Source organism: Mobula birostris, chromosome 6 (assembly GCF_030028105.1).
Source record: "Mobula birostris isolate sMobBir1 chromosome 6, sMobBir1.hap1, whole genome shotgun sequence".
Classification (NCBI taxonomy): Eukaryota; Metazoa; Chordata; class Chondrichthyes; order Myliobatiformes; family Myliobatidae; genus Mobula; species Mobula birostris.
In genome coordinates, this window is record NC_092375.1 from 92,314,571 (window position 1) to 92,337,719 (window position 23,149).

General features: G+C 42.5%; 1 protein-coding gene across 5 annotated transcripts in view; it reads right to left on the reverse strand.

Moving 5' to 3' along the window:
* Positions 1-23,149, reverse strand: part of LOC140199192 (acyl-coenzyme A thioesterase 9, mitochondrial-like) — a 99,334-nt gene that overhangs the window by 44,100 nt on the left and 32,085 nt on the right. For all 5 annotated transcript variants that reach the window (XM_072260843.1, XM_072260842.1, XM_072260846.1 and 2 more), the window contains 4 exons: positions 21,885-21,988; positions 16,044-16,117; positions 12,514-12,581; positions 3,215-3,326 (listed from right to left, as the gene is read on the reverse strand). In XM_072260843.1, the coding sequence (XP_072116944.1) occupies positions 3,215-3,326; positions 12,514-12,581; positions 16,044-16,117; positions 21,885-21,988 (358 nt within the window). The remainder of the gene's footprint in view (positions 1-3,214; positions 3,327-12,513; positions 12,582-16,043; positions 16,118-21,884; positions 21,989-23,149) is intronic.

Consider the following 23,149-nt stretch of genomic DNA (forward strand, 5'->3'; position numbering starts at 1 on the left):
GTTCCAATTTGTTCTGTATTCCATTTAAATAGATGATTTGTTATTCAGTTAATAGTAGTTTGTCTTTTTTATACCTTTTTCACTATTTTTCCATGAAACTTCAGATAACTGGGGCAGCCGCTCAATTGGGCCAAAATGTACTGGTCCTAATGTAGTAATCAAAGCATAATCATGTGATGTTCTGTTTCTTCTCTAGTTGAACTGTGTAATTGTTCTTACTCCAAGGCTACAGGCAGAAGTAGCCTTCTAATAGGTAAGGAAATAGTAACCTAATTATACCTTTTTCTGTACTGTGCTAAGACATGATTATTGAGCAAAGGAATTATCTGCTTGCATGCTGTATTTCATAAACATGCTTGGAAGCTTTTGATAACATACACCATGTCTATATAATGAGAAATGTCTGTGTACTCAGGCAGAGTCTTAAGAACTCTGCTTTAAGAGGTTGGGTTCTCCATGATACGTATCATGTTATAATAAAGACTTTCAAAAGGGATCTCCCTTCATGTCCGAGTAATACCTTTTCTGCAACAAAATGATAACATATACGTACTCTGATAATAACTCTGAAATAAGCCACTCAGCCCACTGGGTCCACATCAAGCTTTTCGTCAATGTACAAAGATGCATACAGCCAGATGTTCTTTATTGACTACAGCTCGGTATTCAATAGTATCATCCCTCAACTAATCAATAAGCTTCAAGACCTTAGCCTCAATACCTCCTTGTGCAATTGGATCCTCGATTTCCTCACTTGCAGACCGCGGTCGGTTCAGATTGGCAAAAAACACCTCCTCCACAATCTCCAGCAGCAAAGGTACACCACAAGGCTGTATGCTTAGCCCCCTGCTCTACTCATTTTATACCTAGGACTGTGTGCCTAAGCACAGCTCCAACACCATTTTCAAGTTTGCTGACAACACCACTGTCGTAGGCAAAATTAAAGGAGGTGACAAATCACCAAATGGAAGAGATATTGAAAATCTGGCTGAGTGGTGTCACAACAACAACCTCTTACTCAATGCCAGCAAGACCACGGAGTTGATCCATAAGCCAGTCCGCATGAGAGGATCACAGGTAGAGAGACTCAGCAACTTTAAATTCCTCAGTGTTATCAATTTAGTGGACCTGTCCTAGACCCAGCACATAAGTACAAAGAAAGCACAGCAGCACTTCTACTTCCTTAGGAATTTGCAAAGATTTAAATATGATATTAAAACTTTGACAAACGTCTATAGATGTGTAGCAGAGACTATACTGACTAGCTGCATCACAGCCTGGTACAAAAATATCAATGCCCTTGAGTGGAAAATCCTACAAAGATTAGTGGATATGGCCCAGTCCATCAGAGGTAAAGCTCTCCCCACCATTGAGCACATCTACATGGAGTGTTGTCACAGGAAAGCATCATACATCATCAGGGTCCCACCACCCAGGTTATGCTCTCTACTCACTGCTACCATCAGGACTCACACCACCAGTTTCAGAAACAGTTACTACCCTTCAAACATCACGCTTTTGAACAAAGGGAATAACTTCACTCAACTTCACTTGCCCCATTATTGATATGTCAATAACTCTTCATCTCATGTTCTCAATATTATTTCTCATTTATATTATTGTTTCTTCTTTTTGCATTTGTGCAGTTGCCCGTCTTCTGCACTGCACTCTGGTTGAAAGCCCTAGTTTGGTGGTCGTTCATTAATTCTGTAATAGTTACCATTCTATAGATTTGTTGAGCATCCCACAAAAAAAAAGAGAATCTCAGGATTGTATATGGTGACATATATGTACATTGATAATAAATTTATTCTGAATTTTGACCACTCATTCCATTTGCCTGTACTCAAGTCTGTATATTTTGCCTATCCTTTGCCTGCTTCAGTATCTCCTAAAGTCAGTGCATCTGACCCAAGCATCTCCTCAAGCTGCAAACTCCAGATATCAAAAATACAAAAAGAAATAACCTTGTCTCTCAAGTTCTCTTTGAAACTCCTTAAACTCCTTGATCCATTGTTTTTGATACCCCTACCACGGGAAACAGATGTCCACTCTATCGATGCTCCTTATAATTTTACACACTTCTATCAGGTCACTCTTCCTTCTAGGAAAACAAACCCAGCTCATCCCATCTCTCCTTTCTAACCCATGCAACATCATGATGAATCTTCTCTGCATTCTCTCTAGCAGCACACCCTCCCCCCTACAGTGAGAGCAGAACTAACCAGTATCAGGTTTACCGTCACCGGCATATGTCACAAAATTTGTTGATTTTGCAACAGCAGTACAATGCAATACATCATAACAGAGAAAAAAAATGAATTACAGTAAATATATATATTAAGTAGTTAAATTTAATAAGTACTGCAAAAATGGAAATAAAAAGTACTGAGGTAGAGTTCATGGGTTCAATGTCTATTCAGAAATCGGACTGCAGAGGAGGAAGAAGCTGTTCTTGAATCATTGAGTGTGCCTTCACATTTCCGTACTTCCTTTCTAATGGCAGTAATGATAACAAGGCATGACCTGGGTGATGGTGGTCCTTAATGATGGACGCTGCCTTTTTGAGGCATCACTCCTTGAAGATGTCCTGGATACTACAGAGGCTACTGCTCATGATGGTGTTCACTAAGTCAGAGTTGAACCCCAAGGTCTCACTGTTCACCAGTACTATTAGCACACCATAATTCCCTGTGCATGCCCTACCGCCATTTGACTTCAGATAATGCATCAAATTACACTGCATTTGTGCATTTTCTGAAAGAAAACCCGCGGGTCAAATATTAGGCAAGTAAAACAGAACAAGTCGATAAGCCTTGGTTAGAAGATTTCTTCTCTACCCTCTTCCCCAATGGCAATCACTTCCATTACAAAATCTAAAACACTAACATTCTAAACATAATGACATTGCACAGATGAGAAAGCAAAAAAAAAAAATTGGTATTAAGCCAAAGGAAGAATTACTTCTGAGCCTTTTAACCCTAACTCAAAAAAGCACTTTGATGGCCCTGAGAGGAGAAACAGAAACAACCAATTTTATAAAAAGCCCCAAAGGAAACAGCTGATGATTTTGGTTCTAGTGGTGCAGTGATAAAGTGAGGAAAAATACAAGTTTAAATTCTAATATAGAAGAGGATATGAAAAATATGAGGCTACAGGATGATGGGAAGGTGAAGGGAACATTGTAATGTATCTAACTATAATCTCCACTTACCTGACATCCAGAGTCTCCAGGAACATTTCATGTATAAGTTTCCGCTCATCTTCATTCGGTGCTGTTTTCAGTAAAGAGGCTTCCTTTAGTGCTGTCCTATTCGCTTTGTTCACTAGGATTTTAACAAGAAAGGTTTGTTACAAGTTTATTCCCAATTTCAAAAGGTTTGACCATCAAAACAACCATTTCTATTAAATATCAAGACATCCTCTCAGATGTGGGAGAAAGCTTCCAAATGATAGGAACAGAAGTCAATATAAAAGGAGATATGAGAAAGATCAGAAGCCAGGGTTAATAACAGCTGGAGATGAACAATCCCATTGTTGACAAGTTTGGATCAAGTTCAAAAGCAAAGATGAAATAGATCCATAGAATTATAAAGCAGGGAAACATGCCTTTCAACCCAACTGGTCCACTTTGACCAAAATGCCTATCTAACCTAATCTATTTCCTTGTAACACACATAAAAGTTGCTGGTGAACGCAGCAGGCCAGGCAGCATCTCTAGGAAGAGGTGCAGTCGAGGTTTCAGGCCGAGACCCTTCGTCAGGACTAACTGAAGGAAGAATGAGTAAGGGATTTGAAAGTTGGAGGGGGAGGGGGAGATCCAAAATGATAGGAGAAGACAGGAGGGGGAGGGATGGAGCCAAGAGCTGGACAGGCGATAGACAAAAGGGGATACGAGAGGATCATGGGACAGGAGTTGTTTCTATTTCCTTGTGTTTGGCCCATATACTTTCTTTCCTATCTATGTATCTTTTAGATGTTGTAATATTACCCATCACTACTAGTTGCTCTGACAGTATGTCTCATATACTCTATGTGAAAAAACCTGCCCCTCAGATCTCCTTTAATTAGTTCCCCTCTCACATTAAACCCACTCCGTCTAGTTTTGGACTTCCCTATCCTTGGAAAAATATTGTGACTATCTATATTGATCATAATATTACAAACCTCAGTTCAGTAACCCCTCAGTCACTTCTACTCCTGGGAAAACTATCCTGTCTCTCCTAATAATACAACCTCTCCAGTCCAGGCAATACATTTGTGAATCTTTGCTGCACTCTATCTAGCTTAATCACATCCTTACTATGGTATAGCGACTAGTAATAATCCAGGCATGGTCTAACCAGCATTTTGTACACTTACGACATCCAAACACTTATACCTTTTACTAATGATTATACTGTGTAGTACTGTGCAAAAGTCTCAGGCACACTACATTTTTAATATGGCTTCTGATGGTACGGCCTCCACAGACCCCTGATCTCAACATCATTGAAGCTGTCCTGGAACTAACTGGAGGCAGAAGCAAGTGAGACAGCCAAAGTCTGCAGAAGAACTGTGGCAAGTTCTCCAAGATGCCGGATTTTCTTATAAAACTGCACAGCAGTGTACCAAAGAGGACTGATGCAGTTTTAAAGGCAAAGGATAGCCACATCAGATATTGATTTGATCTTGTTTTATTTAGAAACTTTTTATTATTTTTGAAAGCATCTTCACTTAGCAGATTTTTACATGTACCCAAGTTTTTTGCACAGTACTGTACATCTTGTACTAACTCTTGAACCTTGGCCACAAAAGACAAGCATGTCATCGGCCTTTTTCACTACCCAGATACTGGAGTTGCTACTTTCACGGTACTATGTGTGTTATGTTATGATGAGGTTGTATAAGGCATTGGTGAGGCCGAATCTGGAGTATTGTGTTCAGTTTTGGTCACCAAATTACAGGAAGGATATAAATAAGGTTGAAAGAGTGCAGAGAAGGTTTACAAGGATGTTGCCAGGACTTGAGAAACTCAGTTACAGAGAAAGGTTGAATAGGTTAGGACTTTATTCCCTGGAGCGTAGAAGAATGAGGGGAGATTTGATAGAGGTATACAAAATTATGATGGGTATAGATACAGTGAATGCAAGCAGGCTTTTTCCACTGAGGCAAGGGGAGAAAAAAACCAGAGGACATAGGTTTAGGGTGAGGGGGGAAAAGTTTAAAGGGAACATTAGCGGGGGCTTCTTCACACAGAGAGTGGTGAGAGTGTGGAATGAGCTGGCAGACGAGGTGGTAAATATGGGTTCTTTTTTAACATTTAAGAATAAATTGGACAGATACATGGATGGGAGGTGTATGGAGGAATATGGTCCGTGTGCAGGTCAGTGGGACTAGGCAGAAAATGGTTCGGCACAGCCAAGAAGGGCCAAAAGGCCTGTTTCTGCGCTGTAGTTTTTCTATGGTTTCTATGTACTTTCACTCCAAGGTCTCCATGTTTATCAGCATTTTCCAAGGCTCTGCCATTCACTGTACATATCCTACTCTTGTTCAACTTCCCAAAATACTGTACATCACTTTCTTTGTCTGATTTCCATCTGTCACCTCTTGGCCCAGTTTCCCAGTTGATTAATATCCTGGTGTTATCTCAGATAACCTCTGTCACTGGCCTCTGTAACACTAATTCTGGCATCCTCTGCAAACTTACTAGTCATGCCTCTCACAATCTCATCAAAATCTTTGATATGGGTAGACAGCATATTAAAGTACAATAAAAGGATCAGTTTAAACAAGTTTCATTTGATCTACAAATGATATTTCTTAACATAAGCATGCCAAGTACAAAGGAATACAGAACTGCAGTGCTCAATTCCACAAATTAAACCATCAACTTGACAACCTTGTAAACAATACAAGTAAAATGAAAGGAAATCTAGTTCCATCTGCATCATGCGTTAAATCCCAGGATGTACAACATTCTCCCTCAGGGTTACAAACAACCAAGGGAGCATTTAGACAAATTTTGAGCAAATTCATCCGGTATTGAGTCACGTGTGCTGGAATTTTAATATGTTACAGAAACTATCGCTGCTCCAATTGCTTTCAGCCCATATGCTACTCTAGTGGAGCAGTTGGCATGACACTACTACTCGGGGTGTCGGAGTTTGGAATTCCAATGTCATCTGTAAGGAGTCTGTACATCCACCCCAAGGAATATATAGGTTTCCTCCAGGTCCACTGGTTTCATCCCACAGATTAGGCTAGGGTTAAATCAGGGGCTGCTGGGCGGTGTGACTGGAAGAGCTTTATTCTGCGCTGTATCACAAAGTTCAAAACACATTTATTATCAAAGTATGTATCAATTACACAACCTTGAGATTTGTCTCCTTATCGGCAGCCACAAAAACAAAGAAAGCCAAAAGAACCAACAAACACCCAGCGACCTGGAGCAGGCCCACAGCCTCAGTCTCACTTCAGCGCAGAGCACAGAAAACATCACGGAGCGGTAAGCAGAACCTGCCTGACCCTTGCCTCAGGTCCCGACATCCTGCCTTTTTAATCCACCTAGCACAGCGATTAATTCGTCCAAATATTAGGTCATTCCTTGCTCAAGGACCTTGTTGCATCGATACTCTCTGGGCCTAGATTCCGCCGCCACACTTCAACCCATACTCGACCTTTCCAAATCCGTCCAGTTCAAACCTTTTTCTTTGGCACAGCCTAGAATCTATCCCTCCTCCTGACAGAGCAGACTTTGCTCTGCTCACCTCAACCTCACCTCGAACATGCCTCAACTTCACGTCGCACCCACACATTTCAACCCTCAACTCAACCTTGCCTCTTCATTCTTTGTGGTGATTACTTACCCTAATTTTCACAGAAAAAGTGTTTTGTTAACTGTCAGTAGGTAAGTCACTTGTCTTCAGCAGTGCCATTTTAAACCAGTAGGGGAAGGGGGATATTTATCTCTAAATGAATAAATAAATCTAGTGATTCCAACTTTAAATGGGGATAAATCATGTATAAATTACTAGGCTTGCTATTGTCAACTCCATCTGCTCATTTCATTTTGGTCAATTCATTCTTCCATGAAATACAACTTTGCATTCTACCCTAATGAAAATACTTGCACTAATCAGCTGTCTGCATCCCCCATTTCAAAATTCATAACTACCGACACTAACATTCCTCAGGAAGTATGCAGCACTGGCAAGACCCAAATTTCTTTGCCCATCCCAAATTCTCAGGATAATGGTGAGCTGCTTTCTTGAACTGCTGTTGGGTTGAGATTCAAGGATTTCGACCTAGCAATATACTACTAACCTGGACAGGAATCTGCGGATAGTGGCAGTGTTCCCCTGTGCCTGCTGCCCTTATTTTTCTCACTGGTAGAGGTCAGTCTGGGAGGTGCTGATGTAGTATGGGCAAGAGACTGAAGTGCATTTTGCTGGAGCTGTAGGGAATGACCATTTAGGGAGATTGTTGAGATGCCAATCAAGCAGGTGTTTTGTGTTGATGCAATTAAGCTTCTGAAGCATTGCTACAGTTACACTGATCAGTACAGTACAGGAACTGGCCCCTCGACCCATGATGTTGTGCCAAACTAATTAGGCACTTAACTGAACTTACTACTTCTGCCCACACCAAGTTCATATCTATCCAATCTCTGCACATTCATATGCCTTTTAAATAACTTGATCATACTTGCCATCTGACAGCACAACCTAGGCATCCACCATTGTATGGGGGGGAAAAAAGTGCTCTGCTCATCTCCTCTGAACTTACCCCTTTTGCATGCTGTCGGTTATTCAACACTTCGACCCCAGCAGAAAGATACAGGCTATCTACTCTATGCTTTTTGTAATCATAAGCTTCTCTCAGGTTCCCCCCACCCACCCCAGACTCCGGAACTTCAGAGAAAAAACCCAAGTTTATCCAACCTCTTCTTGAATAACATGCCCCCAATCCAAGTAGCATTCTAGTACACCACTGCACCCTCAAAGCCTCAATTTTCCTATAATGGGATGACCAGAACTAAACGTAAAACTCCAAATGTGGTCTAACCAGAGATTTATAAAGCTGCCACATAATTTCCCAACTGAAAGCATGCCATACGTCTTCTTTACCAATTTACGCAGCCAAGTAGACAGCATCGACCATACTCATGACCTTTACCCTGTAGATGATAGAAAGGTCACGAGCTGGCTCACTCACTTCAGAGAACCCAGCTTCTGATGTGTTGTATTCAGTTCCATTTCTGAACTACAGTGAACCTCAGAATATTGATAATGAGGTACACAGTGACAATAATACTACTGAATTCCAAGGGTAGGCTCTTATGCATTGGAGAAGGTCACTTTTGTGGTGAGAGCAGTAGAGCCAACTCGTCCATGCCAAATGTGTTCCAACTGCCCATGCTTGACCCATAGCCCTCATAACCTCGCTCATCCATGTACTTATCTGGATGGTTTTTAAATGTTTCTAATGTGCTTTCTTCAACCAATATTTCTAGCAGCCCATTCCAAATATGCACCACCCTCTGTGTGAAGTAGTTGCCCCTAATGTTCCTTATAAATCTCTTGGCTCTCATCTTAAAACACATGCCCTTTTGTTGTTAGCATCCTCTCCTTGGGGAAAAAAAAAGTCATACACCATGAACAGGAGTATGCTTTATCCTGTTCATACCCCTCATTCCTCTGTTGGGTTACCCCTCAATCTTCAGGTCAGGTCACTTGTCTGAGTGCTACTGGTACCATGTAACCCAGTACTACCTGTCGCATGGTTGGGTGGTCAGTGACTAAACCAGCTCCTCCACCAGGCTTGCCTGGTGAGGCGAGTGACTAAACACCTTGCAGGACGAAAAACAAGACCTGTCAAAGGGCGGATGAACCCTCTCGTAGGGTCAACGGCCATCTAGCAAACACATGCCATGAAGCACGGAAAAGCCATCCCTTGCATTGAAGCCTGGTCTGGCCATTCACTGCAACAGAACTTTCCCTAGCCGTCTTGGACCCCACCATGCCACTGGATCCGGGAGGGGATGTCGAGAGGGTGGGTCTGGACCTGTGCAAACCCCTACTCACCTAAAATCCATTCACGCACACGCTGTTCCTTTCTGAGTGGGATCATCATCATCCTATGGGATGGACAGCCAGAGAGAGAGAGAGACTCCTCAATCTCCTACATTGTAGGAAATAAAGTCCAAGTCTCCGCAAACTCTCCTTGTAACTTGGGCCTCCAAGTCCAGGCAACATCCTTGTAAATATTTTCTGCACTTTCTAATTTATTAACAGCCTTCCAATAACAGAATGCCCAAAACTGTACACAATACTCCAAGTGTGGCCTCACCAATGACTTGTAAACCTTATACTTTGTTGTCGCCAAACAATTAGTACTGGAACGTACAATCATTACAGCAATATTTGATTCTGCGTTTCCCGCTCCCTGGAGTACAAATCGATAGTAAATATTAAAAAGTTTAAATTATAAATCACAAATAGAAAATGGAAAGTAAGGTAGTGCAAAAAAAACCGAGATGCAGGTCCGGATATTTGGAGGGTACGGCCCAGATCCAGGTCAGGATTCATTCAGCAGTCTTACCACAGTTGGAAAGAAGCTGTTCCCAAATCTGGCCATATGAGTCTTCAAGCTCCTGAGCCTTCTCTCGGAGGGAAGAGGGACGAAAAGTGTGTTGGCTGGGTGGGTCGTGTCCTTGATTATCCTGGCAGCACTGCTCCGACAGCGTGTGGTGTAAAGTGAGTCCATGGACGGAAGGTTGGTTTGTGTGATATGCTGCGCCATGTTCACGATCTTCTGCAGCTTCTTCTGGTCTTAGACAGGACAACTTCCATACCAGGTTGTGATGCACCCTAGAAGAATGCTTTCTACGGTGCATCTATAAAAATTAATGAAGGTTTTAGGGGACAGGCCAAATTTCTTTAGTTTTCTCAGAAAGTAAAGGCGCTGGTGGGCATTCTTGGCAGTGGACTCTGCTTGGTTGGTCCAAGTCAGGTCATTTGTGATATTGCAGACATCTCACCCTGCAAAAACTAATTTCAGGGAGGTAGCACCATCAATTTGCGGGAGACTCCCGGAACTTCTGGGAGAGGTGGGATGTCTGCAATAGAGTAGCTCCTTAGCAGATAGCCAGCTAGCTTAAATAACGTTAGTTATGCTAATGAACGAATGACACCTGTTAAACTCACTTCAGGAAGGCCCTTCTAACGTCCTCCTCGGTAACGATGAATCTCGATGCCACCAGGTCCGGTTCACCCAGAGGGAGTGGGACGCTCCTCTTCTGTTCGAATCTTGCGTAGAATATGTTAAGTTCAGCAGGAAGAGAAGCGCCACAGTTATTGATATTCCCAGCCTTTTCTATGACTGCAACATAGAAGTTACTCCAGCCCCTCCAGCAGGTGGGTGCAAAATAAGAGATGAGTATTGCTTGCCATTCATCAGTCCATGCAAAACTGCAGTCTAGGTCTTGTTGTATTTATGCATAGACTGCTTCATTTACCTCAACAAGTGTCATTCGCAGTACTAACGCTACTTGATTAGCAGCTAGAATTCTACACCACTGATCCAGAGACACAAGTTCAAATCTCACCACACAACCAGAAATTCAACTAATTAAACTTTTTAAATGTTTTTTTGAAACTTTATTTCATTTAAAGACACAGCACGGTAACAGGCCCTTCTAACCCAACAAGCCTGACCCTCCAATTGCATCCAAGTGACCAATTAACCTATTAACTCACACATCTTTGGAATGTTGGAGGAAACGGGAACACTTGGAGGAAACCCACGTGGTCACAGGAAGAACATACAATCTTCTTGCATTGAACCAGGCCTGACGGCACTGTAGTAGTATGACACTAATAGCTATGCTACTGTGCCACCTCCATCTGGAATGGAAAGAGCTGGTCTCAGCAACAATAACCTTAAAACTTCTGGGTTGATCTTAAAACACCACCTATTCAGTAACACTCTTCAGGGAAGGAAATATGCTATCCTTACCAAAGTCTGGCACACATGTATGTTACTCTTGGCTGCCTTCTCAGTTCAGGGGCAAGAAGGGATGGGCATTGCCAGCAGCATTGATTTTTTTCAAGTGTGCATATAAAAGTAGTAATTTCAACGTACTAAGTGTTAAACCAGGAAACACAAGAGACTGCAGATGGTGGAATCTACAACAACAAGCAAGATGCTAGAGGAACTCAGCGAGTCAAGCAAAATCAGTGGAGGGAAATGGACAAAGGGTCTCAACCCAAATATTGACTGTCCATTTCCATCCACAGATGCTGCCTGACCCACTTAGTCCCTGCAGCACAGATTCTTGTTAAAACAGGACAATCTGCTCATCAAATTGATTCAAAAGCTCTCACTGCTTTAATCAAAGTAGGGAACTTTATCAAGCTCCAACAATTAACCGTCAAGCAAAAATAGTCATTTCTATCAAAGTTATCTTTTGAATCTTTGCTGAAGGGCAATTAGGTGTTGTAATTTAAATATAAAACCACTGAAGTATACTTCAGTGCAATGCATATCACCAAATATTTTGCTAAGTCCAGTATGTTGAAAGATGCTGCTTTAAGTGCATTCTCCCCAACTTCTGCCATCTCCAACAGGCTCCCACCACCAAGCACATCCTCCCCCCCCCACACACATTTTTTGCTTTCTGCAGGGATTGCTCCCTATGCGACTCCCTTGTCCATTCGTTCCTCCCCACTGATCTCCCTCCTGGCACTTATCCTTGCAAGCAGAACAAGTGCTACAGCTGCACCTATACCTCCTGCTTCACTACCATTCAGGGCCCCAAACAGTCCTTCCAGGTGAGTCCTTCACCTGTGAGTCTATTGGGGTCATATACTGTGTCCAGTGCTCCCGGTGTGCCCTCCTGTATATTGGTGAGACCCGACATGGATTGAGAGACCACTTTGCTGAGCACCTACACTCCGTCTGCCAGAAAAAGTGGGATTTCCCAGAGGCCATCAATTTTAATTCCACTTTCCAATCCTCCACTATCGTGATGAGGCCACACTTAGGATGGAAGAACAACACCTTATATTCCGGCTGGGTAGCCTCCAACCTGATGGCATGAACAGTGACTTCTCAAACTTCCGGTAATGTCCCCCAACCAACCGCCCCTCCCTTCTCCGTTTCCCCATCACCTTGTCTCCTTGCTTGCCCATTGCCTCCCGCTGGTGTTCCTCCCCCATTTATCAGACCCCCCCCCACCCCTTCTCCAGCCCTGTGTTTCTTCCCAATCAACTTTTCAGCTCTTCATTTCATCCCTCCCCGTTCAGGTTTCTCCCATCAGCTTGTGTTTCTCCCTCCCCACCTTTTAAATCTACTCCTTAGCTTTTTTTCTCCAGTCCCACCGGAGGGTCTCGGCCCAAAATATCGACTGAACTCTTTTCCACAGATGCCGCCTGGCCTGCTGAGTTTCTCCAGCATGTTGTGTGTGTACTGCTTTAAGTGCAGAGTACCTTTTTTCACTGAGATAGGGTGGAGTGGCACATCACAACTTACAGTCTCCTCGTTGAAAGAGTTTCTCCTCTTCTGGACACTCACGCTTCAATGGATTAATTAAAGCTGCACTATGTGAAGAAAGAAAAGGGAAAAAAAAAATCACAATTGTTCCTTCTAGCCAGTTCTTTTAAAGTGCAGAAATGGATTATTTGACATTCAGCCATGTACTACATTGCATTTAAAACATTCCAAGAGTGTATGATAACAAATGGTCATTAATGAATAACATGCCAAGCTCCAGCATTAGATATACCTCTAGTTCAAGCTGCTCCAGTATAGTTAAAACTTTGGTATCTTGCCAGCATCAGGAAACATCAGAAATTCAATTAGACCTTGATTAAACCTGACAAGTCTGGATGCAGCAGTGTCAACAGGACCTGATAATATTTGTTCACTGAAAAAAGCAACAAGGACTTAAGATGGATCAAGAAGTAAATCTTTCACCAGCTGGAGTCATACCTCACATAGTTAAATAGTTGTGGTTGTTGGATGCTCATCACCTCAGCTTGAACTACCTAGTTCCTCCTTTGCACACTCAACTCTTCTCCCCACAGCTCACCCTGTTTCTTTCTCTTCCTCCACCCATTCCATCTATCCATCAGCCAGACACTTCTCCTGCTGGGTTCCCTCTAATGCTCGCATCTGGCCACTCCATCTCCTCAATGTGGTTCCATGCTTCACTTTACTCTCCGAGCAGATTCTACAATCTGTTGCCTCCACTTATCATGTCGCAGACTCTGGTGCTATTTCCACTCACCCCGCCTCTATCTGCCAATCAATCCTCCTCACCTGGATTGACCTATTGCTTGCCACCTCTTGCTCCATCTCTTCCTCTCACTTCTATATACAGGTTTCCCCCGCCATCCGAAGGTAGAGCGTTCCTATGAAATTGTTCATAAGCTGGAAGGTCGTAAATTGAAGAAGCATTACCATTTATTTATACGGGAAAAATTTGTGAGCGTTCGCAGACCCAAAAAAAACCTACCAAATCATGCCAAATAACACATAAAACCTAAAATAACAGTAACATGTAGTAAAAGCAGGAATGATATGATAAATACACAGCCTTTATAGAAATACTTTTCTGCAATCATTGCAGCATTGTCCACCGTAGCAAAAATCTCATGCAGTGCTCTCGGCAGAAACACTCAGCGCAAGTGCTCGCAACAGAAGCACTCTCTCCAGTCGAGGTTCGTCGTCTGCTATGGCTGATGTGGAAGGCTTGAAAAACAACAGTATGTTTGACTGCTTAGCCTTGCACATTTTTCTATTATACAGTTCTTTGTAAGCACTCAAACCATCCTGCAAATATGCCCTAAACCTATGTACCCTTTCAAAATTAAAGTCATACTTTTCTGCAATCATTGCAACGTTGTCAATCGTCGTGAACGAAGTAAGGACAAAGTGAGTTTGACTTGTGGAAGTTGACAAAGATGATGTTGAAGAGGTTTTAGCATCCCATGACCAAGAACTGATAGGTGAAGAGCAGATGCAATTGGAAGAGGAAAGGATAACAATCAAAACCAAATGCAGTAGCGAACGGACCAAAAGTGAAGTTGTCCAGGAACTGAACGTGAAGCAACTGTGTGAGATTTTCACTGCAATGATTGCAGAAAAGTACGACTTTAATTTTGAAAGGGTATGTAGGTTTAGGGCATATTTGCAGGATTGTTTGAGTGCTTACAAAGAACTGTATGACAGAAAAATGTGTGAGGCTAAGCAGTCAAGTATACTGTTGTTTTTCAAGCCTTCCACATCAGCCACAGCAGACGACAAACCTCGACCTTCGACATCGAGGCAAGCAGACATAGAAGATGATCTGCTTCCCCTGATGGAAACAGACGACGATGAGATGACACCCCAGTGTCCCACCACCCCAACCTCCGATGACTCAGCCTAACACACCATCAGTGTTCTCACTGTCCTCCCGATTCCGGTAAGTGATACTACACTGTACATATATTATTTCTACTTTATATAGACTGTGTATTTTTATGTGTTATTTGGTATGATTTGGCAGCTTCATAGTTTAAAGGTTACTGGAGAGAGTGTTTCTGCTGAGAGCACATGCGCCGTGTTTCTGCCGAGAGCACTTGTATGAGATTTTCACTACGGTGGACAGTGCAATGATTGCAGAACAGAATTTCTACTTTGTATAGGCTGTGTATTTATCACATCATTCCTGCTTTTACTATATGTTACTATTATTTTAGGTTTTATGTGTTATTTGGCATGATTTGGTAGGTTATTTTTTGGGTTTGCAAACACTCACAAATTTTTCCCACATAAATAAATGGTAATCGCGCCTTCACTTTACGACGTTCCGGCTTACGAACCGTTTCATAGGAACCTTCCTTCGGATGGCAGGGGAAACCTGTAACCGCCAATGATAAACAAACTTGAAGATTTAGCAAATTGTAAATGATATCAATGAATGACATGATATCCAGGGCTCAATGGGATAACAGTAAAACTCTCTCACTTGAATTACCTACCACTTGCATGTGTCTTCAAAGCTCAAGCCTGATGTTGCTCAGAAAGGGTAGGTGGAAGAATTCTCCACGAGACAGATTAAGGCAAGATGGCGCCAGTGAGCAATGGCAACATCTTGCAGACAGCTTATAAATCTACTGGACACTCTTCTTCTTCGAAATATACTTCTCCTGAACTGGAATTGAACGCAGCCTATAATTTCACTTTTACGAATGTATTTTTGGGCCAAATGAATGATCTGGCACTTCTGCGATCTCCTGGGGGATTCGGTCTGGGATGCAACTATGGTCGCTGCTGGGGGTGACTGTGTCAATTCCTAAAGGCAGAACACAAACCTGTGATCAGCTCCATTACACCATGCCAATTAAGGTGTTGAGCAAGATTAAAATCAACGAAGTGGAACACCCTGGGAAAGGTTTCATTGCTAGTGTAATGGTCTTTCTGTAGAAGCAGAGTTTGGGTTCTGGTTAGAGATAACAAGGGTTTTGGAATAAGAGCTGGGTCCTTTGTTCGGCGGGAGATGAAGAGGGAAAATGCTGGAGAGAACTGGTCATAGGATTCAACCTGGTGGGGGACTGTGATTCGATGGAGCAAGGCGTCGCAGTTGACAAGTTCGGTGAATATGACTTCTGGAAGAATTGAGCTCCAACTTGTACATTTGACTGTTTAATTATAACGGGCCTTTTTTGTTTTTTCTTTCTTTTCTTTACTAACCCTTTAGTTAAGTTAAGATTCATAAATATAATTCCTTTAATCGTATGCAGTGTGCTGTCCGTTATTTCTTGGCACTGAATTGTAAAAAGGTAGCAAATTACACAGAATCCACACACACCCGGGTTTGGGGTGAGAGAGCTATCTCAACCTCACGGGTTTGGCGGGACCGGGGTGCATATTCCCTAGACTTGCACAGCCAAGGAAACCAGTGGGGTTTCAAAAGTTTTTCACTGTACCTCAGTACCACTAAGTGACAATAATAAAACAATTTATCACTGATCAAATAAAAAAACTTGGTGAAATCCACGTCCAACGTTGATTACCTTTTATTTGAAGCATTGCGTGCCACCATCACAAAAGTAGCCTGGAGGACGGAACTGAAGGTGCCATTTTGATACTTCAAAGAAAAAAATCATTAAATTATGTACACATTTAAAATCATACCATTTATTATCTATTTGTGTTGGCACGTGGCCAAGTGCTTAAGGCGTTCATCTAGTGATTTGAAGGTCGCTAGTTTGAGCCTTGGCTGAGGCAGCGTGTTGTGTCCTTGAGCGAGGCACTTAACCACACATTGCTCTGTGATGACACCAGTGCCAAGTTGTATGGGTCCTAATGCCCTTCCCTTGGACAACATCGGTGGCGTGAAGAGGGGAGACTTGCAGCATAGGCAACTGGCTGGTCTTCCATACAACCTTGCCCAAGCCTGTGCCCTGGAAACCTTCCAAGGCGCAAATCTATGGTCTCATGAGACTAACGGATGCCTAAAATAAATATTATCTATTTCATACACAGAAAATGCACAGGTGCTTACAATCCCATTTGAACTTGTCCAAGTCACACAGAAGAGAATAGGCCTGTCAGCCCACCATGTCAATGCTGACAATCAAGTACTTATAGAACAGTACAGCACATTACAGGCCCTTCAGCCCACAATGTTGTGCCGACCCTCAAACTCTGCCTCCCATATAACCCCCACCTTAAATTCCTCCATATACCTGTCTAGTAGTCTTTTAAACTTCACTAGTGTATCTGCCTCCACCACTGACTCAGGCAGTGCATTCCACACACCAACCACTCTCTGAGTAAAAAACCTTCCTCTAATATCCCCCTTGAACTTCCCACCCCTTACCTTAAAACCATGTCCTCTTGTATTGAGCAGTGGTGCCCTGGGGAAGAGGCGCTGGCTGTCCACTCTATCTATTCCTCTTAATATCTTGTACACCTCTATCATGTCTCCTCTCATCCTCCTTCTCTCCAAAGAGTAAAGCCCCAGCTCCCTTAATCTCTGATCATAATATATACTCTCTAAACCAGGCAGCATCCTGGTTAATCTCCTCTCTACCCTTTCCAATGCTTCCACATCCTTCCTATAGTGAGGTGACAAGAACCGGACACAGTACTCCAAGTGTGGCCTAACAAGAGTTTTATAGAGCTGCATCATTACATCGCAACTCTTAAACTCTATCCCTCGACTTATGAAAGCTAACACTCCATAAGCTTTCTGAACTACCCTATCTACCTGTGAGGCAACTTTCAGGGATCTGTGGACACGTAACCCCAGATCCCTCTGCTCCTCCACACTACCAAGTATCCTGCCATTTACTTTGTACCCTGCCTTGGAGTTTGTCCTTCCAAAGTGTACCACCTCACACTTCTCCGGGTTGAACTCCATCTGCCACTTCTCAGCCCACTTCTGCATCCTATCAATGTCTCTGCAATCTTTGACAATCCTCTACCCTATCTACAACACCACCAACCTTTGTGTCGTCTGCAAACTTGCCAACCCACCCTTCTACCCCTACATCCACGTCGTTAATAAAAATCACGAAAAGTAGAGGTCCCACAACAGATCCTTTTGGGACACCACTAGTCACAATCTTCCAATCTGAATGTACTCCCTCCACCACGACACTCTGCCTTCTGCAGGCAAGCTAATTCTGAATCCACCTGGCCAAACTTCCCTGGATCCCATGCCTTCTAACTTTCTGAGTAAGCCTACAATGTGGAACCTTGTCAAATGCCTTACTAAAATCCACATAGATTACACCCACTACACTACCCTCATCTATATGCCTGGTCACCAACTCAAAGAACTCTATCAGGCTTGTGAGACACGATCTGCCCTTCACAAAGCCATGCTAACTGTCCCTGATCAGACCATGATTCTCTAAATGCCCATAGATCCTATCTCCAAGAATCTTTTCCAACAGCTTTCCCACCACAGACGTAAGGCTCACTGGTCTATAATTACCTGGACTAACCCTACTACTTTTTTTGAACAAGGGGACAACATTCGCCTCCCTCCAATCCTCCGGTACCATTCCCGTGGACAACGAAAACATAAAGATCCTAGCCAGAGGCTCAGCAATCTCTTCCCTCGCCTTGTGGAACAGCCTGGGGAATATTCCGTCAGGCCCCGGGGACTTATCTGTCCTAATGTATTTTAGCAACTCCAACACCTCCTCTCCCTTAATATCAACATGCTCCAGAACATCAACCTCACTCATATTGTCCTCACCATCATCAAGTTCCCTCTCATTGGTGAAAACCGAAGAGAAGTATTCATTGAGGACCCCGCTCACTTCCACAGCCTCCAGCCACATCTTCCCACCTTTATCTCTAATCGGTCCTACCTTCACTCCTGTCATCCTTTTTTTTTCTTCACATAATTGAAGAATGCCTTGGGGTTTTCCTTTACCCTACTCGCCAAGGCCTTCTCATGCCCCCTTCTTGCTCTTCTCAGCCCCTTCTTAAGCTCCTTTCTTGCTTCCCTATATTCCTCAATAGACCCATCTGATCCTTGCTTCCAAAACCTCATGTATGCTGCTTTCTTCCACCTGACTAGATTTTCCACCTCACTTGTCACCCATGGTTCCTTCACCCTACCATTCTTTATCTTCCTCACCAGGACAAATTTATCCCTTACATCCTGCAAGAGATCTCTAAACATCGACCACATGTCCGTAGTACATTTCCCTGCAAAAACATCATCACAGTTCACACCCGTAAGTTCTAGCCGTATAGCCTCATAATTTGACCTTCCCTAATTAAAAATTTCCCTGTCCTCTCTGATTCTATCCTTTTCCATGATAATGCTGAAGGCCCGGGAGCGGTGGTCACTGTCCCCCAGATGCTCACCCACTGAGAGATCTGTGACTTGACCCAGTTCATTACCTAGTACTAGACCCAGTATGGCATTCCCCCAGTCGGCCTGTCAACATACTGTGACAGGAATCTGTCCTGGACACACTTAACAAATTCTGCCCCATCTAAACCCTTGGAACTAACCAGGTGCCAATCAATATTAGGGAAGTTAAAGTCACCCATAATAACATCCCTGTTATTTTTGCACCTTTCCAAAATCTGCCTCCCAATCTGCTCCTCTGTATCTCTGCTGCTACTGAGGGGTCTATAGAATACCCCCAATAGAGTAACTGCTCCCTTCCTGTTCCTGACTTCCATCCATACTGACTCAAAAGAGGATCCTGCTACATTACCCACCCTTTCTGTAGCTGTAATAGTATCCCTGACCAGTAATGCCACCCCTCCTCCCCTTTCCACCCCCCTCTCTATCCCTTTTAAAGCACTGAAATCCAGGAATATTGAGAATCCATTCCTGCCCTGGTGCCAGCCAAGTCTCTGTAATGGCCACTACATCATAATTCCATGTATGTATTCAAGCTCTCAGTTCATCACCTTTGTTCCTGATGCTTCTTGCATTAAGGTACACACATTTCAGCCCTTCTACCTTACTACTTTTACACTGTTTATTCTGCTTCTCTTTCCTCAAAGCCTCTCTATGTTAGATCTGGCTTTACTCCATGCACTTCTTTCACTGCTCTATCGCTCTGGGTCCCATTCCCCTTACAAATTAGTTTAAACCCTCCCGAATCATGCTAGCAAACCTACCTGCAATCTAAACTAATCACATTTATCAGCATTTGGTCCTTAGCCTTGTGTGCCTTAGCAATTAAAGTACTATATCCAGATACTATTTAAATATTGTGGAAGTATCAGCCACTACCATTCCATCAGGGAAGCCAATGAATGAGAACCTTCTGGTTGTAGTGTACTGAAAATCCAGTTTTGTTGAGAAGTTTCTCTCATTACCTATCGGTTGATAGAATGTATGAAAATATTAAAATCTGGGTCCACCTTAAGGCCCTGTGGTGAAGTTTTATACGGTTGAACACAACGGAAAATGGAACATGACCATAACACAGTACAACTTAAAATGGATAGGAGACTGACCAGGACACGCTCGAGGTACCTTTTACTTAAAAACAGATGCTCCACAGGATACTTTATCCTTGTATCCAAGCATTAAATGAGATCAACTTTTCCTAATATCCAGTCAAAGTAAGTTATTTTACATTTCAAAACTCAATTGAGGTAGTTGTTGCCCACAATACAGTGGATTCCAGTTAACTGGGACACATCGGGACCTGTACATTTTGGCCCAATTAAGCAGCTGCCCCAATTGGTCGAAGTTTCATGGAAATAATTTTAAAAATAAAAAAAAGACAATCTACTATTTAACTGAGTAACAAATTACGTATTTAAATGAAACACTGAACAAATTAGAGCACTACTACTACAGTACTATAAAACTGTGTATTAGTTTGTAATGGTTACAAACACACACAACTGATGCTATTTTAAAACTGTTCGCTCCAAGCACAGCATAGCGTCTAAAGGCCACACAAGTTCATGCGACTGACACTAGTTAGAAACCATTCAGCAAGTATCCTGTCCCAATTAAAAAGCATAAGAGTCCCAAATAAATGAAGGAAATCCTGGTTATTTTCTTGATTAGTTTTTGTTCTCTAAGGCTACGTCCACACTAGACCGGATAAATCCGTAACCGAAGCTTTTTCCCTTCGTTTGGACCCTCTGTCCACACTGAAACGGTGTTTTCCTCCCCCGAAAATTGAGCTTTTCTAAAACGCTCTCCAGAGTGATTAAAACTGAAAACGTCGGTTGGGCTTTGTAGTGTGTACGGGGTAACTGGATGTTTTAAAAAGAAATCTATCGTCCCTTTCATCGGTGAAGAGACTATGGCTGTAGGAAATGTTTCCAGGGTGACCCCTCTGTGGGAGTGGGGAAGATGTTGGTGGGGCCACCCGGGGGTCTGTGTGTCCGTATGTGTAGCTATTGTATTATATTATATTGTATCATATTCCCCATCACTGCAATCCCTCTGCAACAGAGTTAGTCAGTTTTTCAATGTTCATTGTCAGCTGGGTCATACTGTCCGTGAACTCCCTGTCAGTTGCCTCCATACGCTCCAGTATTTGTTTTTGCAGTTTTAAGTTCTCCTGCGCGAGAGCCAACAGCTGTCCATCGTTTGGCAATTTAAGTTTTTCTGGTCTGTAACTGGACAAACGCGCACCAAGTATACCATTTCCTCTCCACTTGTTTTCAGTAGATGTGTCCTGCGCATGCCCAGTAGGAGGAGATTCGCCCAAATACCCATTTTAATGTGGACGGAGGAATTTTCAAAAAGGCCTGGTGAGGACGCCAATCATTTTTACGCGAAACCGGCGTTTTCAAAATTATCCAGACTAGTGTGGACGCAGCTTAAGAGTTGTCCCACATAAGCAGCTGCCCTGATTAACCAATGTACCAGATAACCAGAATTCACTGTATCGTGATTGTTAAAACATCAGCCCTAACCCAAAAATATTTCAACTTACTTTAACTACATTATTGGTTTGAATATTTACTTTATGGAAAATTTGCATTATATCAAAATAACCGTAACTCTTTGCATTACTAATAAACTAGTCACCAGTCAGTTTCACAAGAGATTCACCAGTAAATGCATCCACTTGTCAGCTGATGTGAAAAATACAACTCATTAATGTGATCAGAAAGCACCTGGGGTCAAGACAACCAGCTGATCCTACACTGAAAGTGGAAGAATCACAGTTGTTGGGTCCAGTCCTCATCCAGTTGTTGGGTTCTAATGTACTTTAATTCCAACAGAGTTGGAGGAAGGGTTTGCCACTTCTGGCACTGTAATGTTTGCCAAATCATGAAGAACATAGAACACAACACTGGAACTTCGGTGTAATACTAAGTTATTAAATATTAATTAACTCTACAAAATTATTTTGTCAACTAAGAAAACTTGACCGACTTGCAAGTGGTAATCTAACCTGAGATACATGCATCTGGACTTCCATAGAACTTCTTCCCACCCAAGTGACGTGACCACTGAACTTTAAGTCACAATCTGGCAGGATAACTTTTTTGACCAGATCTGGAGAGGGAGAGAGAAAAGTATTTTTAGATAGATAGATACTTTATTGATCCCAAAAGAAATTACAGTGTCCCAGTAGCATACAGTGCACAGATATAAATAGTAGAAGAAAAGTAGAAAGAATAAAAAATAAGTTAACATCAAACAGTCTAACGGGGGGGGGGCGGGGGGGGCATCACTTCTCGGCTATCAACTCATTATAGAGCCTAATGGCTGAGGGTAAGAATGACCTCACGTAGCACTCTTTGGAGCAGCAGTTTTTACAAGACTACACAAGATCTTTGACAACTATCAGAGTCCTCCACGTGACCAGCACATTAATATTTTTAACAGTTTATTACCTTAATTTTGAAACAATTCCTTATAGATATGATGCAAACTGTGAGCAAATGGTGAGACTGAGTAAGAAGCCATGTTTTGCATACTTTATTTGAATTGCTTTGAGGTTTATTACATCATATATTGCATAGAGATTTGTAATTATAGCAACACTTCACTGAAAATTTACCCTCAATCAGAACATGAGTGATGGTGTCACAGTGAGAATACATAAATTTTCCTTGAGAAAGTGTGGTTAACCATCTTCTTGATCAATAGCGCTCTTTATGATAAAAAGTACCCTGAAAGCACTGTTGTAAATGGAACTTCGGGATTCAAATTCAGCGACCATGAAGCAGCAATAATGTATTTCCAAGTCAGGATGATGTGTGATGTTGGGGAAATCTGCTCGTTTCCATGCTTCTATCCCAGAGCTGTGGCCTCCATCACACCACTCCCACAGAACAATGACTGAAACTGTGAGCACACACAAGGACTCACATACTTGCACTAACGGCACTTTCTGCATCACTGTGATATTCTGGTGCTGCTGAAACTTATTTCCTGCTACTCATCTATTTAATACTGTTTTTCTATTACTGTCTTGTTTTTATCTACCACTTTATTTAATTGCCTGAGAGGAAGCCAAACAATGTTTCAGTGTACCTATGTATAATGACAATAAAGATCATTCAATGCAATCTATTGCTGGTGCCCTTAGTGGTAGAAATGCTGTTGAAGATTGGTCTGGACAAGTACCTGAAAGGTATTTACAGATGGAGAACACTACAGTCATGGACTACTGACAGTTCAGTACTGAGATGAGTGCAGATCACGTCGGAT